This window comes from Panthera tigris, chromosome D3, assembly GCF_018350195.1.
Source record: "Panthera tigris isolate Pti1 chromosome D3, P.tigris_Pti1_mat1.1, whole genome shotgun sequence".
In the NCBI taxonomy this organism is placed as follows: Eukaryota; Metazoa; Chordata; class Mammalia; order Carnivora; family Felidae; genus Panthera; species Panthera tigris.
In genome coordinates this window covers 1042668-1064152 of record NC_056671.1, presented here as the reverse complement: position 1 = coordinate 1064152, position 21485 = coordinate 1042668, and the positions used below count along the sequence as shown (strand labels likewise).

The 21485-nt window shown below is 66.7% G+C and overlaps 1 protein-coding gene across 3 annotated transcripts in view; it reads left to right on the top strand.

The window, feature by feature from the left end:
* The window catches only part of MMP17 (matrix metallopeptidase 17), a 27716-nt gene extending 6231 nt beyond the window's left edge, over positions 1-21485 (top strand). The window contains exons 1-11 of one of the 3 annotated variants that reach the window (XM_042962288.1): positions 417-2379; positions 2987-3119; positions 3864-3993; positions 4395-4678; positions 4917-5093; positions 6642-6741; positions 7665-7747; positions 7839-7991; positions 13142-13399; positions 14024-14220; positions 20981-21485. In XM_042962288.1, the coding sequence (XP_042818222.1) occupies positions 3080-3119; positions 3864-3993; positions 4395-4678; positions 4917-5093; positions 6642-6741; positions 7665-7747; positions 7839-7991; positions 13142-13399; positions 14024-14220; positions 20981-21157 (1599 nt within the window). In that variant the 5' untranslated portion in view covers positions 417-2379; positions 2987-3079 and the 3' untranslated portion in view covers positions 21158-21485. Of the gene's footprint in view, positions 1-416; positions 3120-3863; positions 3994-4394; positions 4679-4916; positions 5094-6641; positions 6742-7664; positions 7748-7838; positions 7992-13141; positions 13400-14023; positions 15581-20980 lie in introns of those variants that run through there. The other 2 variants (XM_042962289.1, XM_042962287.1) reach the window with 2 other exon arrangements.

Here is a 21485-nt window from a genome sequence, read left to right as displayed (position 1 = left end):
GTCCCGGGCTCTGTAGTGATGGGGGGTGCGGGGGCAGCGCGCGTCCCCTGCCAGGACACCCCCCCCCCCCACCCTCGGGCCGGTTCTCAGCTCCCACTTCAGAAGGTAGTGCTGCCGGGGCGGGGCTGGCCGTTTGGCTGTTTGGGACTTTGCCTGTTTTCCCGGAGGTGGAGATGAGCTGGCCGGTGGAGGGGGGGCGCTGTCGTCCTGGCGCCTCCCCAGGGGGGATGGGGCCTTCCGGTTCCAGGCACTTCCACCCGCTGGCCCCCCTCGCTCCCCGTGGCCACCGAGAGCTCCCCGCTGCCCACATCCACCCCCCGCCGCCACTCCCCCCCGCCCCACACACACACAACGGATGGCAGGGGCCATGGAGAGGGGACAGCTGGGGCCTTGAGAGGGGGCTGCCTCGTGATGCGAAGGTCAGGGGGAGGGGTCCACACTGGGGGGGTGGGAAGTCAGATTGAGGGTACAGACCCCCACCCCCAGCCCACACCTGCGAGGGAGGGGGCCTTGGCCCTGTTCCTCTGGTCTGGCAGCTGACGGGGTGGTGAGCGGCAGTGTTCCCAGGGCCCAGGCAGGTAGGGGCGGCCAGCGCCTGCACTCAGCTGCCCTCGTGGTTCTGCAAGTTAGCACAGGCGGCCCCTCAGACCTGAGGCTAAAAGCTGCTTTCCAGCGTTGGCAAACATTCCAAAACCACCTGAAGGGCTCTTGAGGCCTCCGAAGCCTGGAAACGCATGTGGTCTCCTGGCCAGGCTCCCTGGGGCAGGGCAGTGCCCCTCGGGGAAGCTCGGTGCCTGTGGGGGGTGGGGCACGGCTCAGTGCACACACCCAGCTGTTATCCCAGCCCCCGGGCCAGACAGCTGGGGAAGGGGGTTCTTCTCCCAGAGTGCCCCATCCCCCACCCGCTTGGGTGGGCCCTTCCCTGGTGAGGAGGGGGGTTGCCGGCACCCTCATCTGGCATCCTGGACATCTGAGGAAACCCCAGAGGGCTTCCTAGAGGAGGCAGCCTCGTGGTGCTGAGCAACGGGGCTCCTGCAGCCCTGAGGCCCTGGGGTTCCGTAGCTCAGGCCTAGAGTCGTAACAGAGGGCTCTGAAATGCGCGTGTGTGTTTTCGGACGTTGGGAAAGAAAACCGCAGAGTCAAAACTTTCAATAGTCTTTGAATCTTTTCCCGACAACGTGTGTAGCCACGAATACAGGTGTTTAGTGTCTGAGGCTGTCTCGGGTCGCTCCAGTGCCGGGACAGGGACCAGGCACGGGACATGCTCATCCCGCTGGTGGCCCAGCTGGATGAGCTTCAGTGTGTTTGCAGTGATATGAAGGGGGGTCCTCCCAGAGGAAGGGGGTGCTCGGTGACAGCAAAGGTCTTAACCCTGAGGATGGCACAGGCCAGGATGGGGAGGTGGCCCTGTCCCAGCCAGTGCCACCTCCTTTGAGCACAGGGTGTCACTCCCAGGCCCCCAGGGAGAAGGTGCCGTCTAATGAGGCGCGTCCACGTGGGAAGGTGTCTTGATTGCTGTTCATCGAGGACCAGGTCGCTCCTGGTGCTACTCAGCCCTGTCCGACCACCTCAGAGGGGCCCCAGTTTTGCACACACTCTTGGGGGCCTCCAGTTAGGACCAGGGGGTCTGGGCCAGTAAGGGTTTGGGGGGGGGAAGAAACCGAGAAACCTTGGGAAAGACCCTGTGTTTCCTGGAAAGGGAGGAATCTAGCTGGTTCTCTGCAGGTGTATGCAAATTGTATGCAAATCATCAAGGTGGCAGCTTCTGGTCAATTGAAGCCCCTGGGAACTCCAGGAGGGTGAACCCCCTTCCACTGAGCCAGGCCCCCCCTCTGAGCAGGGAGCCTCCTGGCCAGGGCTACAAACTCAGACGCTTCCGAGGGCCTGCAGTAGCATAAACGAATCGAGAGGGTTTTTTAAACATCTACCAAAACACAAATAAGCCTGTAAGCGGGTATCTTGGAGCCACAGGCCTGGGGAGGGCAGGGCTCAGGAATCCCGGACCTCGCCTTCCACCCGCCGGTGGGTTTCCCTGTCCCCCTGCCTGGCGAGTCCCCCCAGTGTCCACATGGCCCAGGCGCTATCGTGGGATTGTCACGCAGCCTAGGAAGTGAGCATGAGCACCAGTTGGCTGTTCAAGACACTGAACCCCAAGGGGGAACTCCCCCCGAACAAGGCAGCAGCGCCTCCCTGTCTGCTAGGGCCCCGCACGGATGGTGGAGGTGACTGGGGCTTGAGACGGGGCCGTACTTGTGTCCGTGCTGAAGGGTCGCCTTGCTTCCTGCCTCCTGCTTGGCTCAGGGAACCCCGACCAGGGCGCTTTCGGGCAGAGCCGTCCCCTGACGGTGCCACGCGTGCTTCTTCCAACACCTGTGTCAGGTGCTGACGGGGCATTTTCCACACTCTGACTCATTCTGTGCTCACATTCCCAGGCGGGGAATCAGCCCAGAGGGCTTGAGTGCAAATGCACAGCAAGTGGCCTCAGAGTCTGGGCTCTTACATGCTGTGAGCGTGCAGCTCGTGACCAGAGTCCTAACACCGGAGCCTGAGGCTATGCTCTTCTCAGTGTGGGTTGCAGACCTTGGGTCTTCGACTCTTGCCTCCCAAGGGCCTGAATTTGGCACATGCCACATGTAATAACCTTTGTAGAATTTCACTTTCTTAAGTGTCCCCTGGGCATCTCCTGGCTCAAGAGAAGTGAGGTGGGGCAGGCTGCTGTGAGCAGTCGTACAGGTCGTGCACTGCTCAAGCTCACCCCTTCTAAGAGGCATCAGGTTTGTTTAGGCGCTTCTCCAGCATCCGCCCGTAAAGTAACTTAAAGAAGGAACACGAGGTGCCTTGTGGGCTGGCGGGGGGCTGGGGCCAGGGTGGTGTTGATCAGGGCTGGGAGAGGCCTGCCCCTCACCTCAAGGGCCCATAGCTCTTCTTGTGGGGCTGAGCCCTCCCCCCGACCCGCTCCGCCGCTCACCCTGCTCTCTCCTCTCAGGAGTGGCTGAGCAGATTTGGCTACCTGCCCCCAGCCGACCCCACAACAGGCCAGCTGCGGACACAGGAGGAGCTGTCCAAGGCCATCGCCGCCATGCAGCGGTTCGGGGGCCTGGAGACCACCGGCATCCTAGGTCGGTCCTCTAGGGGCGCGGGCGACGGCCGCTCCGGGAGCCTGGTTTCCCCTAACTCCCCCCCCCCCCCCACTCCGGGCCCTCTGTGGGGGTGTGGTCAGGGACGGTCCCGCTGTCTCTGGGGGCAGGACCAAGGATTCTTGCCGCGTGGGACCCTGTCAGCGCGCCCCACCCCTGGATGTGGGCACGGTGATGGGCGCGTGTGTGTCCGTTGCACCCAGACCCACCTCCCCCACTACGCGGCCTGCACTTATGCCCGCCCTCGGTCCCCACTGAATCTCGTCCCCTGCAAGCGGCGGATCCGTGCTGCCGAAACCGCCCGCTTTCCACGGGAAACCAGAAACCTGGGGCGTTTATGTGAGCGCCCCGCTTTTCACGCGTTGGGGGCACATTCCGGTTTTGTGGAGGCCCTCCCGGGGGCCGACGGATCACCGCTGTCCCCGGGCCTCTGCAGAGGTGGGCACGCCCGTGTCACCACAGAGCCCGTCAGGTGTGGGTCCCGCGATACCGGACGCAGATCGGGGCCGAGCCGCGCCCGCCCGGCCAGGGCCCCGCCGGTGGCCGGCCTGACCGGTCCAGGCCCTGCCGAAGTTCACACGTGCTCCGAGTGACCCCTGTCCTGGTCCTGCACACACGCCTGGCAGTGAGGCCCCGCCCCCACCCGACCCGGGCCCCCGGGGAGCAGGGCGTGGGGCCCGAGCCCGGTGCCACCTCTAGGGGACCTGACCCCACCCTCCCCCGCAGACGAGGCCACCCTGGCGCTGATGAAAACCCCTCGGTGTTCCCTCCCCGACCTCCCAGCTGCGGCCCCGGCCCGAAGGAGGCGCCAGGCTCCGGCTCCCGCCACGTGGAACAGGAGGAGCCTGTCGTGGAGGTGGGCGGGGGGGGGCGGGGGAGGGTCCTCTCAGCGCTGGAGGCCCGGAGTCGGAAGTCCCAGGGTCACGAGGCCCGGAGTCGGAGGTCCGAGGGTCACGGGGCCGCCGCTTCTGAGGCTCGGCGGCGGCGGCGGCGGGGAGGGGAGGGGAGGGGAGGGGAGGGGAGGGGAGGGGAGAACCCGCCCCCAGCCTCTCGGCTCCAGGGCTGCTGCTGTGGTCCCAGCCTCCCCTCCCCCCACGCGGCCACCGCCCCGCCTGCCTGCGTGGCCTTGTCTCAACCTTTACCTTAACCGCGTCTGCAAAACCCTGTTTCCAGATACGGTCCCCGGGCGGGCGGGGTAACCCTGGGGAGGGGGCGCCGGGCCGGCCAGACCCCAGGCTCTGACCCCGCCCGCCCCAGGGTCCGCACGTTCCCGCGGGACTCGCCCCTGGGCCGGGACACCGTGCGCGCGCTCATGCACTACGCCCTCAAAGTCTGGAGCGACATCACACCCCTCAACTTCCACGAGGTGGCGGGCAGTGCCGCGGACATCCAGATCGACTTCTCCAAGGCCGACCACAACGACGCCTACCCCTTCGACGGCCCGGGTGGCGCGGTGGCCCACGCCTTCCTCCCCGGCGACCAGCTCTCCGCGGGGGACGCCCACTTCGATGACGACGAGTCCTGGGCCTTCCGCTCCCCAGGTGCGTGGGGCTGAGGCCAGGTCCCGGGGGCCCCCCTCCCACTCGGGCCTCAGGGACCAGCAGTGACCCCCCCCCCCCCCCCGGGGCCTCAGCAGTAACTGCACGGAACCGGCCCGTCGAGGACCCGGGCCTCCAGCGTGACGGAAACGCCCGTCGCCTCACGCCCCCTCCCCGCGGGTGCCCCATCCGGTCAGCCTGGCGGTCCCTCCCCTGACCCCCTGGCTCCCCGTGTTCCCAGACACCCACGATATGGACCTGTTCGCGGTGGCCGTCCACGAGTTTGGCCACGCCATTGGGCTGAGCCACGTGGCGGCCACGAGCTCCATCATGCAGCCGTACTACCAGGGCCCCGTGGGCGACCCTCTACACTACAGGCTCCCCTACGAGGACAGGGTGCGCATCTGGCAGCTGTATGGTGAGTCCGCCCCCCAGAGCCGGGCCCGGGTCGCCCCGGGGACGGAGCCAGAAACGCGGGGGTCCAGGCCCCAGGACCCCACGGGATGGCTCTCTCTGTCCTGCTCATCTCCCTGCGCTCAGCGTCCAGGCCTCGCGTGGCCTGAGCGGCTCCCTGACGTGTGTGGGACCAACAAACGGGTGGTCTTCCGCGGGGAACCCCGGGCTGCGGGCGCCCTGCAGGCCTTTGAACAGGGCCTCAGAACAGGGCAGGATCCCCGTCCGGCCCCCAGGTCGCTTCAGGTTGTGGCAGCTGGCACGGACTTGCCCCCCGCCTGTGCAAAGTACATACGTGCGTTAAGGCGTCCGGTCTTTATGACCCGGGAGGTCGGACCTGCTGTCCCCACTTAGAGATGGGAAGGCTGAGGCCGGGGGGCACCCTGGCGGCCGACAGAGCCAGGACTGAACCCAGAGCTCAGGGACCTGCTGTGCTGGGGACGCATCAGGCACTTGCATAGAAGGAGGCCCCACCAGGGAGCAGGCGTGGGCCTGGGGTGCAGGTAGTGGTGACATCCCCGTGGTTCCCATGTCCCTGCCCCGACCCCCGGGTGCCCCCCATGACCCCCGGGTGCCCCCTATACCCCAGTCTGCCCCTCATGACCCCAGTCTTCCCCCCCATGACCCCCGGGTGCCCCCCATGACCCAAGTCTGTCCCCCATGACCCCCGGTTGCCCCCCACACCCCAGTCTGCCCCTCATGACCCCAGGCTGCCCCCCACGACCCCCAGGTGCCCGCCACAACCCCAGGGTGCCCCCCCATGGCGCCAGCATACTTTCCACCTCTCCTAACCCCCCTCCCCTGCTGTTGTGAGCGCCCCGGGGTCCACCAGGCTCTGACATGGGCACTTTCCTACTAGAGTAAAACCTACCACGTTAACCCCTTTGACGAGTACCGGCCGGTGGCATATTGGCCACGTTCGCAGGGTTGTGTATCTGCCCCTTCTGCATGGTTCCACAACACTTGTCACCACCCCCCACCAAAGGAGACCCCACGGCCATCAGCAGTCACCCCCCCACACTGCCTGGCAGCCACTGACCTCCCTTCTGTCCACGTCCACGGCTGTGCCCTCTCTGGACAGTTTGTGCAACTGGGACCACACGCCGTGGGCCCTCTTGTGCCCGGCTGCTCTCACCGAGCGCCCTGTCCGCGCCCCAGGTCCACGCTTCCTTTCTCTTTATGGCCAAAGATTCTGTTTGTCCCCTCGTGGGTGGACATGTGCATCGTTTCCACCTCTGGCTACTGTGCACATTCAGACGAGTTTTGGTTTGCACGCCTGTTCTTGGTTCTCTGGGGTCTGCACCCGGGAGGAGGTCTGGGGGGGGGGGCAACACTCATTGAGCCCCTGGAGGTTAAGGAGGGGTCACGGGGACCCCTGTGTCTCCCCCTCGGGCTGTGATGCTGTGGCTCTGGTGCACATGCAGGGCCCACAGCTCCGCGTCCGGGGGGGGGGGGGGGGTCCCGGGAAGGGAGGGGGCCCTGCCGGGTTCAGTGCAGCCTCCTGTCCCCACAGGCGTGCGGGAGTCCGTGTCCCCCACGGCACAGCCGGACACCCCAGAGCCCGAGGAGCCTCCCCTCCCGCCAGAGCCCCCCAACAACCGGTCCGGCACCCCGTAAGCCGTGGGCCCCTGCCCTGCACGCTGTGGCCAGCACCTCCCCCAGCCATGGCTCAGGGGCCTGGACTCCTGGCGCTCCCGGGGCTAAGCCCTGAGCCACCCTGCCTTCCTTACACTCCTCCGGACGGCGGAAGGACACCCGCCCGCCCTTTGTCCCCGACCTGCGCCCCGTGCGCAAGAACGCCTGTCTGTCCAGATGCTCCTGATGTCCGCTCGCTCCGTGCTCCGTGTCGGCCACTCTGGATGGCGCAAAGGGGACTCGGGCTTTGATTTTTATTACTTGGCGTATAGTTGACAAACCAGAATGCAACTGTCTGAGCAAATGACGGGGGTGGGGCGGGGTCTCCTTAAGGGGGGTCCTTCTGGGGCTTGTGAAGCCCCGCCCCCCCAGAGTGGCTCAGGAACGGAGGCTCCCCCCAGCTCCCCCACCCCCCTCTCTCTGCCCCAGCCCCCACCCTCCCCTCCCCTCCCCCTGTTCGCTGCCTCAGCCCCCTCCTCCAGCCCCCACCCTCCCCTCCCCCTGTTCGCTGCCCCAGCCCCCTCCTCCAGCCCCGCCCCCGCTCTCTGCCCCAGCCCCCACCCTCCCCTCCCCTCCCCCTGTTCGCTGCCCCAGCCCCCTCCTCCAGCCCTCCCCCCGCTCTCTGCCCCAGCCCCCACCCTCCCCTCCCCTCCCCCTGTTCGCTGCCCCAGCCCCCTCCTCCAGGCCCTCCCCCCGCTCTCTGCCCCAGCCCCCACCTCCCCTCCCCTCCCCCTGTTCGCTGCCCCAGCCCCCTCCTCCAGGCCCTCCCCCCGCTCTCTGCCCCAGCCCCCTCCTCCAGCCCCGCCCCCGCTCTCTGCCCCAGCCCCCACCCTCCCCTCCCCTCCCCCTGTTCGCTGCCCCAGCCCCCTCCTCCAGCCCTCCCCCTGCTCTCTGCCCCCAGACCCAGGAAGGATGTGCCTCTCCGCTGCAGCACTGACTTTGACGCGGTGGCCCAGATCCGCGGCGAGGCCTTTTTCTTCAAAGGTAACCCCCACCCGGTCCAGTGAGTGGCTACCGGAGGGATGCGGGCCCCAGACCTGCCTCCTGCAGCCCCACTCCCTCTCCGTGCCCCCAGGCAGGTACTTCTGGCGGCTGACCCGGGACGGGCACCTGGTGTCGCTGCAGCCCGCGCAGATGCACCGCTTCTGGCGGGGCCTCCCGCTGCACCTGGACGGCGTGGACGCCGTGTTCGAGCGCACCAGCGACCACAAGATCGTCTTCTTCAAAGGTGGGCGGGCTCCGCCCGGGTGCTCCGCCTGAGTCTCTGCTGGTGGGCCCCCCCCCCCCCAGCCCGCCTCTGCCCCGGAGGCCCGGCCTGTGGTTTGCTCCAAGCACAGAGCAGGGGCCGGCCCACTCCTTTGTGCATGCCACCGACGCGCGCTTACTGAGCACCTACTGTGTCCTCCGCACCGCGGTAGGCACTGCAGGTACACAGCGGGCAAAACAGACAAAGGTCCCCGCCCTGTTCCCACAGGGGGCACACGATGGGCACCTGCGTGAATGAGGAAGTTAGTTTCAGTTAGGGCTGAGGGAACGTGCTCCAGCCAGAGGGAGCTGCCAGTGCAAAGGCCCCGGGGCAAGAACAGAGCGGCCAACGGGGCGGAGGGAGGGTGAGCGAGGACAGAAGGGCAGGTCAACACCTGAGGGAAGGAGCTGGACTTATCCTCGATGCATGGAGCCACGCGCAGCTCCCACGTGTCTGTCCAGGATGGCGGGTCTGTTGGGAGAGGGCGTCACTGCACCTTCCACACCCGCTCCCTGGGCTGGGGGTGGGGGGTGCGGTCTTGTGGGGGCAGGAGGGACGCGGGGACCTGGCCTGGGGGGTGTTGCTGTCTGTGTGGGGGCGGCGTGCCTGCACCTGTGGGTGCCTCGGGGGCTGTGAGCCTTCCCCGTCTCGGCTGCTGCCCTGACCGAGCTTCCCAGTCCAGCCTTGCGTGGGGTCCCGGGGCCCCTGCTGGCTCTAGGGCCGCTGCCCGAGGCCACAGTCCCGGGTTGGGACCCGCTCGGTGTCATCTTCTGGGTTTGGATTATTTTGCAACATCCGCCCACGGGCTCCTGCATTGGAGTCTCCGCGTGCCGCCCCCCCCCCCTCCCCGCCGCGCCCCGCCTGTGCTGGAACAGGTGCGGCCTGGCGCCCCTTCCGGGGAAGCCCTCACAGCCCGCCCCCTACGCACATCCCGCACATCCCGTGCGGAGGGCAGGGACTCTGAGGCGCGAGCTGGCACTTGTGTTTTCGGGCTTCGGTCACAAAGTACAAATTGGGGGGGGTGTGAAGCAATGGGTTCGTTCTCTGGGCCGGGGGCCAGACGCCCCAGATCAAGGTGCCGGGCCGGTTCCTGCTGAGTCTGCGGGGGAGACCCAGCCCCAGCCCCTCCCGCCCCTGCCTGTGTCTCATCGGGCTGCTCCCCTCCGTGGGCCTCGGGTCTGTGCGTCCTCTTGGTAGAAGGACACCAGTCAGCGGATGCGCCCTCCCCCGCCCCCCACTCCCACATGACTTCCTCTTAACTAATCTCGCGGCAAAGACCCTGTTTCTAAACAAGTCAGATTCTGAGGTTCAGGCGGATGTGAATTTGGGGGAGCATTGCTCAACCTGCAGCAGCTCTTTGAACAAAATTGGGGCGACCGTACCTCTTTGAGGAGGCAAGAATGTTCCGCGTGTTTTTTGAGCTCGTTCACGTCACCTGCCAGCCCCCGGTCCAGGTGGGGCACCTGTCAGTCACCTCTGCCTCTGGTGGGTGTGGTCCCCCCAGAGTCCCCGTCCTCGGGCCGAGTGGCCGTCAGGAGCCTGGCACACGGGAGGGCTCCCTGGAGGCGGCAGCCGTGATTTCAACGTTCACCAAAAAGCATAACAGGAAGAACGGCGCACGTCCTAGTCATCTGTTACAATCGGGAGCCACCCGCACCTGACTTAGCCCCGCGGGGCACCGCCTTTCAGAGGGACAGTCCGCCAAGTAGGCGGTGTGTGTGCGCGCCCTCCCTCCTCCCTCCTCCCAACTCCCTCCTCCCTCCTCTCTCTCCGGCCTACTGTGCACGCCGGCCTCCCCTCTTCTCACGTGACAGATCTTGGAGATTCCTTCCTGTCTCTACACAGAGTCTCCTCGGTCCTCAAACCTGTGTTTTGAAAAATAACGTCCGACTTCCAGGAAAGCTGCCAAAGCAGGGCCTGAAGGCCGCGGGCTCGCCCCTTGTCAGCCTTCCGCTCTGCTCGCTTCCTCGTTTCCCCGCGGACGGTTTATGCCCCTGCCGGCCAAAGAGGGGGTGGCACACGCCCGAGCCTTCCCACCGCGTCTGCCGCCCCCCCCAACACACCCCGGGCGCGTCTGGGGCCGGCGCCCCTCGGGCACGTCACCTGGCAGCTTCTCCCCAGCAGGTTCTGGTTTTGCACGTTCAGCAGGACCGTCCCAGAGAGGGACGCGCTCCCAGCTGCCCTGCCCGAGGCGTCCTCTGTCTGGCGCTGTGCCCCGCCCCCAGGGCCGCGCATCTGCGAGGTTTTCTCCCCTCTAAGGTCACCGGCTCCTCGCGTGGCGGGGAGAGGTTGGCCTCTCCTGCCCCTTGCTTTGTGGGCACGCCTGCCCCCTGTCTCGGCCGTCTGGGGCCCGTCGTGCGGGCTCACCTTTGCTTCACCCCGCCCCTTCTCGGGCACGTCTGCCGTTCCCGGTCTCTGGGAAAGGATTCTTAGAAAATCATGTCTACTTTTAATCATGGCAAAAACACAACATGAGAAGCTACTGTCCTAAGCGCACAGTTCGGACGCGTCAGGCACCTTCACGCCGCGCGGAGCCACCGCCACCGTCCCCCGTCAGGACTTGTCCATCTTTCCGAACGGAAACTGCCCCCCAGCCCCCCCCAGCCCCTGGCGCCCACCGTCTACTTTCTGTGGATCTGGCCGGCTGCCTCAGACGCGTGCGGTCCCACAGCGTTTGTCCTTCGGGACGGCTCGTTTCCCGTAGCCTCGTGCCCTCAAGGTCCACGTGTGTGCCGTGGCAGGTGGCCGCACGTCCTTCCTTTCCAAGGCCGAATGCCATTCCATCGTCTGGATGGACCACGTCTCGCTTAGCCATCGTCCACCGTGGTCACTCGGGTGGCTCCCACGTCTTGGCTGCCGTGAACAGCACTGCTATGAACACGGGTGCGCGAGTACCTCTGAGAGCCTGCCTTCGGCTCCGTGTACCGACCCAGAAGGGGGCGAGTGGGCCCTCTGTGTTCGACTCTGAGGACCCTCCACGCTGTCTCCCACCGGCTCGCGTTCCCAGCAGCGGCGGAAGAGGCCTCCCCCTCTCCACATCCTCGCCAGCACTGGGTGTTTTCGGGTGTCTTGATAGCGGCCGTCCTGATGGGTGTCGGATGGTGTCTCGTGGGGTTTGGATTCGTGTTTCCCTAATTAGTGAGGTTGAGCATCTGTTCATTTGTCTGTCGGACGTTCGAATGTCTTCCTCCGAGAAATGTCTGTTCCGACTCTTTGTCTGGCAAAAGACTTTTTATAAAAAGTTTATTTAGAGAGAGAGCATGCAGGGGAGGGGCAGAGAGAGGGGCAGCGAGAATCCCCAGCAGGCTCCACGCTGTCAGCGCAGAGCCCGACGTGGGGCTCGGACTCACAGACCTTGACATCGTGACCTGAGCTGAAGATTTGGATGGTTAACTGACTGAGCCCCCCAGGCGCCCTTCTGGCAGAACACTTTTAAATGTTCTCCTCCTCCTCCTCCTCCTCCCCCTCCTCCTCCTCTTCCTCCCCCTCCTCCTCTTCCTCCCCCTCCTCCTCCTCTTCCTCCCCCTCCTCTTCCTCCCCCTCCCCCTCCCTCCTCCTCTTCCTCCCCCTCCTCCTCCTCCTCCTCCCCCTCCCCCTCCCTCCTCCTCTTCCTCCCCCTCCTCCTCCCTCCTCCTCTTCCTCCCCCTCCTCCTCCTCTTCCTCCCCCCTCCTCTTCCTCCCCCCTCCCCTTTCTCCCCCTCCTCCTCCTCCTCCTCCCCCTCCCCCTCCCTCCTCCTCTTCCTCCCCCTCCTCCTCCCCCCTCCTCTTCCTCCCCCTCCCCCTCCTCTTCCTCCCTCCTCCTCTTCCTCCCCCTCCTCCTCCTCTTCCTCCCCCTCCTCCTCCCTCCTCCTCTTCCTCCCCCCTCCTCTTCCTCCCTCCTCCTCTTCCTCCCCCTCCTCCTCCTCTTCCTCCCCCTCCTCCTCCCTCCTCCTCTTCCTCCCCCTCCTCCTCCTCTTCCTCCCCCTCCTCCTCCTCTTCCTCCCCCCTCCTCTTCCTCCCCCTCCCCCTCCTCTTCCTCCCTCCTCCTCTTCCTCCCCCTCCTCCTCCTCTTCCTCCCCCTCCTCCTCCCTCCTCCTCTTCCTCCCCCCTCCTCTTCCTCCCTCCTCCTCTTCCTCCCCCTCCTCCTCCTCTTCCTCCCCCTCCTCCTCCTCTTCCTCCCCCCTCCTCTTCCTCCCCCTCCCCCTCCTCTTCCTCCCTCCTCCTCTTCCTCCCCCTCCTCCTCCTCTTCCTCCCCCTCCTCCTCCTCTTCCTCCCCCCTCCTCTTCCTCCCCCCTCCTCTTCCTCCCCCTCCTCCTCCCTCCTCCTCTTCCTCCCCCTCCTCCTCCCTCCTCCTCTTCCTCCCCCTCCTCCTCCTCTTCCTCCCCCCTCCTCTTCCTCCCCCCTCCTCTTCCTCCCCCTCCCCCTCCTCTTCCTCCCTCCTCCTCTTCCTCCCCCTCCTCCTCCCTCCTCCTCTTCCTCCTCCCTCCTCCTCTTCCTCCCCCTCCTCCTCCGTCTCCTCCCTCCTCCTCCTCTTTCTCCTCCCTCATCCCTACTCCTCCTCATCCTCCCCTCCTCTTCCCCCTCCTCCCCTCCTCCTCTCCGTCCTCCTCTTTCTCCTCCCTTCTCCTTGTCTCCTCCCTCCCCCTCCTCCTCCTCCCCCTCCTCCTCTTCCTCCCCCTCCTCCTCCTCCTTATATCTTAAACTTTTTTTTTTAATTTTTACATATGGATTTGAAGTTCTTGGTGATTTCTAAACATTTTGCTTCTGTGTAAAGTCTGACAAAGGTGCGCACGCATGCGTCCGCTTACGGCCCTGACGAGTGCCCTTCCTGCCCTGCCCGTGAGGACACCCCGGCCCGCCTGTCGCAGGAGTGGGTGAGGCGCGACTGAGCAGAGCGGCCTCCCGCGGGCTGGCTGGTGACCCCGTTCCCCCTGTCCTTATGGCGGGTGCCTTGTGAGGACCTGGCTTCTCGGGCTGCTGGCAGGTGGGCCGAGCCCGTGCCAGGCACACAATAGGTGCTCAGTAAATGCTCATGAGGACCCCGGGGTGGGGGGCGGTTGCACCGGGGGGCCGGGCGGGGAGAGGAAGGGCTGGAGCGTCCGCCCCGCGGGGCGGGCCGAGCTCTGGCCCACGGCCCTCTCTCTCACCCCCAGGAGACAGATACTGGGTATTTAAGGACAATAACGTAGAGGAAGGATACCCGCGGCCCGTCTCAGACTTCGGCCTCCCGCCGGGCGGCGTCGACGCTGCCTTCTCCTGGGCCCACAATGACAAGACTTATTTCTTTAAGGACCAGCTGTACTGGCGCTTTGATGAGCACACACGGCGCATGGACCCCGGCCACCCCGCCCGGAGCCCCCCGTGGAGGGGCATCCCCAGCACGCTCGACGACGCCATGCGCTGGTCCGACGGTGAGCCCCGTGCAGCCTCAGGCTCCCCACCTGGGGAACGGGGGTCACGGCGGGCTCACTGGGAGGATCCCCCGGGAGCCGCCGCGCGCACGTGGGCCCCCCACCGCCATAGGCCTCCTGCTGCGTCTCACGCACCCCTGGGCCTTTGCACCTGCCCTGCATCCTGCAGACACTGTCCAGACATCTGCACGCCCCCTCCCTCACGTGCTTCCAGCCCAAACAGCACAACCCTGCCCGGCAAAGGGTAGCATGCATCTCCCTCCTTGCAGGGCCCGCTCTCGGGGGGGCCAGATGCCCCCTGCTGTTCTGTTTCCAAAGCTACATCCCCAACACCTAGAACAGCCAGGCACATAGTAGGGCCTCACTTAACATCCCGTAGGGAGAGAAACCGAGAGGTCGTCTTGTCTATCTCCCTGCATTTCTGCGGCTGCCCCGAGCTTTCCCAGGCGTGGGAGGCCCCAGGGGCCCGCAGACGGCCACTGGGGCCGAGACAGACTATCCGTGGCGTAAGCCGTTCTCCCGCTTCCCTGCGGCCTCGAGTGCCGCTCCCTCGTCGTCCCGCTGTCCAGCCTGAGTCTGCCCTGTGGCCTGCCCGGAGCTCACGCCCCCTCCCCCCCCACCCAGGTGCTGCCTACTTCTTCCGTGGCAAGGAGTACTGGAAGGTGGTGGAAGGCGAGCTGGAGGCGGCACCCGGGTACCCGCGGTCCACCGCGCAGGACTGGCTGGTCTGCACAGACCCGCAGGCGGACCCGGAGGGCGAGGCCGGGACCCACGCCCGGCCGGGACAGCGCGGCCAGAGCCGCTCAGAGGACGGCTTCGAGGTCTGCTCCTGCACCTCCCCCGCCTCCCCTCCCCCGGGGGCCTCGGGCCCGCTGCTGGCGGCCACGCTCCTGCTGCCCCTGACTGCGCTGTGGTCGACGGCCCCCGGCACTCTGACAGCCGCCGGCCTGTGGTGACAGGGCCGATGGGTCGCGGTGGGCCTCAGGGCGAGGACCAGCGCCCCCACCCCTCCGGTGCCCGGACCCACAGTTCCTCAGTGGCCCCGGCCTTGCAGATCCGGACGCACTGCCGGCCCTGAGCAGCGGCCTGGCCGTGCCCCTGCGGGCTGGCAGGAGGCCAGCAGAGGGCGCCGCCCCCCGGGCGGCTCAGCCGCAGAAGAGCAGAAAAGCAACCTACCACCTGCCCTTCCTTTTCTGCCACGAAGTGGCCTGACTGCCATCTGTGAGTTGGGGACACTCTGTCAAGGCCGGGCTGGGGACAGGAAGCGTCCCTGCGGCGAGCAGGCAGCTGGATCGCACAGAACTCAGCTGATGAGCCAGGGGACGCAGGGCTGGGGACGGGAGGGCGTTCGGTGGCCACGCTGCCCCCGGCCCCACCGGCCAGCACAACCAGCCCCGTCTGTCGTCCATACTGCTGCCCCTGGTGCTCCCGCCCACGGGGGCTTTTGTCCCCAGTCCCCGCGGGCCTGCAGCCGGCTGCACAGGGAAGCAGAGGAGTCCCCCAAGCTGGGGTCTCTCGATCCATTTCAAACAAACACGACCTTTCCCTGCTCCGTAAGCTCAGCCTCGGCTCCCTGGTGCACTGCAGGCAGGAGCTGCAGGGTGGGGTTCTCTGGGGCCCGGAGGGGCCATGCGGCCTGGCCCCAGGCGCAAGTGCACTTTGGAGGGGCGGGGGCTTCCAGGAAGGCCCGTGTGGCGCTCGCTCCCTCCCCTGGAGATCCCCGACACCTTCCCGTCCAGCGCGCCCCGACCCTCCTGTCCCTCGGTCCTTATACCCATTTCACAGCTGGGGGAGCCGGGGGCCAGCGGGGGAAATGAGCCTGCTGCCAGCAGGCGGGGCCGGGGCAGGTCTTAGGACCAAGGCTCTGGCACGTTTGCCTGGGGCTCACCGACGGAGCCCCTCCCTGCGTGCACGCACTGCTCAGAGCGGACGTGCAGAACGCGCCAGCACCCATTCTCGGTGAGGCATCCGGGATGCCAGCTGCCAAAACCAGGGAGCCTCCCAACAGGAAGTGCAAGGAGGCGGTTGGGCGCCGGTCCAGGGACGGCCCTCCCGCCCAGAGAGCCAGCGACTGGGAGCTGTGCGGCCCAGCCGGGAGAGACCGCCTTTCCCACGGCCTAGCCTGCTCCCTACGCCTGTGGCCTAGCCCCCTCCCCCCGCGGCCTAACCCCCACCCTGTGACCTAGCCTCCCCCGCCGCTGCCTAGCCACCCCTCCGTGTGGCCTACCCCCACCCCGCAACCTAGCCCCTGCCACGGCCTAGCCATCCCTCCCTGTGGCCTACACCCCCACCCCAGCGCCTAGCCCTCCCTCCCCTGCATGGCCTAGCCCCCCCTGCCCGGCAGCCTAGCTGCCCCTCCCCTGCCCCGCGGCCTAGCCCCCTGCGGCCCTTTCCTTCCTAATGGAAGCCACTGTCGCCCCAGGTGTTAGGCCCCGTGCAGGGAGCGGAGGTCCCTCTGGTCTCAGGGTTCTCACTGGCCCTGAAGTCGGTGCCCGGAGGGCCTACCGGGCCTGGTTACAGCCAGTGCTTCCTACACAGCGTCACCTGGGCCTAGTGGAAATGCAGATTCCCGGCCCCGCTCCTATGATCAGATCACTGTGGGGCGGGGGGGGGGGGGGGGGGAGTGTTAACCCCCCACCCCAGTAAGTGAGACATGGCTTTCCTGGGGGCCCAGAAAGGCTGCCCGGAGTAGGAGGGGCAGAAACAAGGGGGGAGCTGGTTGTACAGTCAGAGGGAAGAGGCAGGCCAGGGCGGGAGCAGCGGGTGTGAATGTCGGGTGGCGGGGGTGGGGGGAGCCCAGGAGGACAGGGCCGCCCACGGGGGATTCCCTCTGAGCAAAACCCCACACACTGGCTCTAGGGAGGGGCACAGGTGTCTGCACGTCTCAGGAGAGCGCAGGCTCCTCCGGCCCCGCACCTGCACCCCTGCCCAACACCCAGCAGAAGAGGCAGGTGGGGAGCCCACCAGGACGCGGATGCGGGGATGTGCGGGTGCACTGCCCGCCCCCCTCACTGGGCCACACGGGGCTGCGTCCCCATCCATGTGTGTGGCAGCTGGTCCTCAGAGCTGGGAGGGGCTCTGCCGGTCCTTCCGGTGGGAACAAGCTGCCTCCTGCTCACCGAGGATGCCCCTCCAGTGGCCCCCCTTCATGGTCCGGCAGCTCTGGGGGCACCTGCCCCAGGCCCCCCAGGTGCACAGCGGCCTGGACCAGGTCCACGAGGCTCTCCGTGCGGGCGGTGGTCTTACTGCTGTGTTGAAGCCAAACGCTCTTTCCAAAAACGTTCCCGCCGGTTCTGCGTCCCGCGAACACAGCGGCGGCAGCAGGGGTCCCAGGAGATCCTGCCCGCACAGTCTCTGCGTTTTAGGGGAATCACCATGCAGACATCCGGAGGCTTGCGTTGAATTCTGGATTCTCAGCCAGTCTCTGTTTTTACCGCGGGCTGTGCCGGTCCTGCCTGGAGAACTGCCCCCCGCCCCAGGCGACCAGCGGCCGTGTGACAGACCCAGAGACCCCTCAGGAAAGGTCAGGGCACTGGCGGCCCAGGTGAGGACGGCCGCGCTCACCCCACATTCCAGGCCCAGGTGCCCGCTGGCGTCCACGTGACGACCACGTGAGCATGGGTGGCAAGTTTACAAAACACACCTACAGGGGTGACCAGGGGCCAGGACACAGCCGCTCCGGCTCCCACCTTGCGGTGGGGGAAACTGAGGCACGGGCTTAGCTCGGGGTGTGTGGCCAGCACCGCAGACGGGCCCGACCGCGCTGCAAAGGCTGGAGGTCTGCGGCCAGGCGCCAGCGAGACGGCGGGTCCCTGCGGTGTGCCCATGCGGGAAAGAGCGAGTCCTGGTCCCACGGGGGCCCCACCTCTGTGACTCGTCCACTCTAACCACCCAGATGCCATCCCGCTGGGGGCGGGGCTTCCCACGAGGACCCCGGCGTTCGGTGCAAACACACAGGAGCGTGGGCCACAGGCCAGACTCAGACCTCAGCTGCACCTTGCCCTCTCCGCCCACTTTCCTGGGAGCAGGTTGGGGGCTTAGGGAGCTCTGGGGGGCTCGTCACCCCAAGGAGTAATCACAATGTATCGTTCTGGCCCCTTTTCGCACTTTACAAATACAAACACAAACTCATTTGGATCCTCTAGATGTCGTGAAGGGAGGGATGTGGTCGCGCCTGCTTTCCAGAAGAGGAGGCCGAGGCTCAGGGAAGGGCAGTGAGTTCCGCGGGCGAGGGGCCTGGGAGCGAAACCCAGGCAGCCACGCTCTGAGAGTGAGCTCGACTCCTGTGCTCTCCCTGTGTCCCAGTGGGTGTGGATATGGGGGGGGGGGGGCACCTGATGCTGGCCCCAAAGATGGTGAGCAGACGTTCCTCCACAGCTCTGGGGACTGAGCCAGCAGCCGCACGAGTGACAGAGCCAGAGCCAGGGCCGGCCAGCTCCTCCCAGCTCCCAGGGCGTCCGCAGGCCCCTGTGGGTCGCAGCCACTGGCCCCCACCGGGAATCGGGCCCTTGCTGGCCCAGGTGGCCCTCCCTGAGCCTCCAAAGGGTGGCAGGACCCTGCTGCTTCCGGACAAATGAGAGAAAACCAAAGCGGACCGAACCTGGTGCCAGCTGCCCTCTCTCCCCGGGCAGGACACCGTGACAGGCCGCCCAAAGCTTGTGGCTTAGAGCAGCGATGCCAATCTACTTCTGTCCTGTGTCTGGTCACCGGGGTGCGGCCGAGCGGGTCTCCCCTGGTGGCTGTTGGGACTTGTGGCCAGGTGGCAGCTGGGGCCGAGGGCGAGAGCTCGAGAGCGGGGGCACGGTGCACCAGTGATGAGACCTCGTCAGGGGGTCGGCGGGCTGGCTCCTGCCACGGTCTCGGGCCACTGAGCCAAGGGAGGGGACAGACCCACCTCTCCTGGGCAATCGAGTGCCGTCTGCATTCTGAGGAAACCACCGTGCCCACCTTGGAAGATCCGACCGGCCATTCAGCTCCAGCATCATGGGGGAAAAACCAGGGCCCCGAGCTTCCCCAAGGCTGTCCCTCCCGACAGAGGACAGGCCACTTTCCACGTACTCAGGCGACGCCTCATCACCTTTTCTCACAAACCTCCCACCCAGTCCGTGCATGGTCCCGGCTCCACCTTCCAGACACGCCCGGATGTGCCCCTCCGCCCTGCCTGGAATGTTCCAGCAGCCCTGACTGATCCCCTGCACCGCACTGGCCCCGGCCTGTGTTCCCCACGTGGCAGCCACGGGGGCCTGTGGAACGCCCACCAGACCGGGCCCCTGCCCTGACCCCCGAGTCCTCACGGTGGCCCTGCCCTCACTGGCCCCTTCCCTCCCGGGGCCGCTCCGTCCAGCCTCGCCCCAGACCACCAGGCCTGCTCCCGCCTCGCTCCTCCTGCGTGCAGAACTCTGTGTCTGACGTCACCCGTGCGGCAACGCCACTCTGAGCGCCCCCCTCCCTGGTCCGTTTGTATATTTATAAACTCCCCCCGTGTCTGGCCGGCTGTCTTTCCTCCTACTAGACCACAACGATTCGGCCGGTCTCTTCCGTGCTGTGGCCCCGCACCTACAACAGTACCTGGCTCACCTGATGTTTGTCGAGTGAATGTACAAGTGACAGATGCCGACTCAGCCGCACGCAGGGGTCCCTCCTCCTGCCCGGCCAGGCCATGGCTCCGATTTAATGAATTGGTCGTTTGATCTGTCGTCCAGGGAGGGGAAGCAGGCGTCATGGTGTTAAGCCTCTGTGGGGGGATTGCGGCCGGGAGAGGCCAGCACCCCGTGGTCAGGGGGTGCAGCGGGAGGGGCCGGCCGACAAGGGGAGGGTAACACAGCGGCTTTTGGGAGCAGCACAAGGGGGAGCGGGGAGAGGGCAGAGCTCGAGGAGCAAACGGCCCCCCAGAAGGTGCCCTGCTGACAGGCTTTCCTTGGGGTGTCGATGCACTGAGACGTGAAGGGGTGATAAGGAGGCAATATGACTGCTCCCCCTGCCTCAGAGACCGAGCGGCCACAGAACGGGGCGGGGGGGCGGGGGAGGGGGCACGGGCAAGGACACTGGCAGGTCCCCGCGACAGCCCACGCAGTGCACGGATCTATCGTGAGGCTCGCTTCTCGGGCACCGGCAGCTCTGTGCACGTCTGCATGTCCCGGGCTGGTGTGGTGTGGGGACGCTGGGTGCCCTGCAAAGGGGACAGGGTGCTGACCGGGTGCCATAACCAGGCACCGGGCGCGTCCCGGGAGGAACAGAGCCCCCAGGGGTCCGCACGGGCAGCCAAGGCTGAGAGCTGACACACGGGTGTCCGTGTGTCCTGGGATCTGCCGCCCGGGAGGCGGCCGGGGTTCCGTCACCCAGGACGGCCCGGGGAGCTCCAGGCCGCGGCAGCTCGGACCCTGAGGCGATCCCAGCTGCCCAGCTCAGGCTGGACTCTGCCCTTCCCGCGGACCCGGCCCCAAAGGCCAGCCTCCAGCTGCCCCTCCCCCACCTGCCACCCCGCCTCTGGGCCTTCCCCTCCCACCTCTCAAACGGTCAGGGGCTGGGAGCCGGTGGCCTTTGCTTCTGCTCCCTCTTCTTAGCCCTGGGCCGCTCACCTGACCGGGTCCTGGGCCACCCGTTCCGTTCCCGCGGCTCCCCCGTGCACTTGCCCACTCCAGGTGTCTGGGCTCAGAGGAGACCGCGCGACAGCAGGTGTTTCGTGTCTGCTGCTGCCACGTGATGTGTCTTTCCAGGTGCTGCAGAGAGAATCAGAGCTCCGTTCCTTGTCCCTCGTGGGGCTCTGCCACGTTTTCTCTGCTCATCCGTGGACGGACAGCGATGGTGGGCGGAGGGGGTCCCTCCTTTTGGCCACGGAGAGCGAGCGGCCGTGGACGTGAACGTTCTGCACACATTTTCGCCGAGACCCCAGTTTCCCTCCCCTGGGGGTTCGTGCGCGGGGGTGTTTCCTCACCCACTCCGTGAGCCCCCTCCCCATCCCCTCCCCACCTGCCGCCCCGGTGGCTCTGCCTGGGGTCGGGGGGTGGGGTCCCCGGTGCGGCCTCCAGGCTGGAGCAGAGGAGTCCCACCCCCCACCCCCGTCCTGGACGCATCGGCACCAGGTGCTCAAAAGCGCAAATGTGCCTAAAGTGGCTTCTGCAGTCCCCGTGCTCCCCCTGGTCCTACACAGGCCCCTGCCGAGCTCCTGAGGCAGTGGGTCTGAGACCCCGGGCCTGCAGGCCTGCCTTGGTCCAGGGAGGAGCAGGGAGGAGGAGATGGGCCCTGTCCCGGGTCGGTCCAGGGCTGTCCGGGTGTGGACTCAACAGCGAGGCTGGGCCGGGGCCGGACGGGGGCTGGGCCGCCACCCCCGTGAAAGCCACGTCTCCCGCAGGTTGATCTGGACCACGTGCCAAAGTTATCACTTGTCAGCGGGGGAACCAGAGAGGAGATGAAAAGGGGCTTTCGGCGGGGGGAGGTTGGAGAACGCGCTTAGGGGTTTGGAAAGCAGGGCATCCGCTAAGCAGTTCTCCGGCCCAGACCCCGGTGTTGTCTCGCGCAGCCCTACACTCGGTCCGCAGGGTGAAACCGGGCGCAGGGACGACCCAGGACCGTCCTCCCCAGGTGCCACGGTCACAACAACCCAAGCACACCCGAGCACACGGACCCACGGACACGGCGAGCAGCCCGGCAAGGAGGACCTCCAGCACAGCACAGGGGCCGGTCACCTCCAACACACCCCAAACGGGAGCTTCGATTTCCAGCCTCCTCTTCCAAATGCACACCGAGGGGCCATTGTGAGCGGCCTGTGGGCTTCCACAGGGCTTCTGTGGGCGGGACAGAAGGACAAGGAGAGGGGAGGACAGACGTGGGAAGGACAGGACTTCCATCCTTGCCCTCCCCTCCCCGAGTTGGAGACGTCTGGCAGCCCAGGGCCCCTTCAGCTTTCCTCTCCTACCCGCCTGGTGCCGAGCAAAGGTCCCGAGGCCTCAAGAAGTGTTGGCCGCGTGCGTCCGGCAGACACACCTCCGCACGTCCATTCACCGCCCAGCCGTTTGCCTAGCACCCACTCCACTCCAGGCGTGTTCCAGGCGATCTCCTCCATCGTGGCCTGGCGGGCCGGGACACA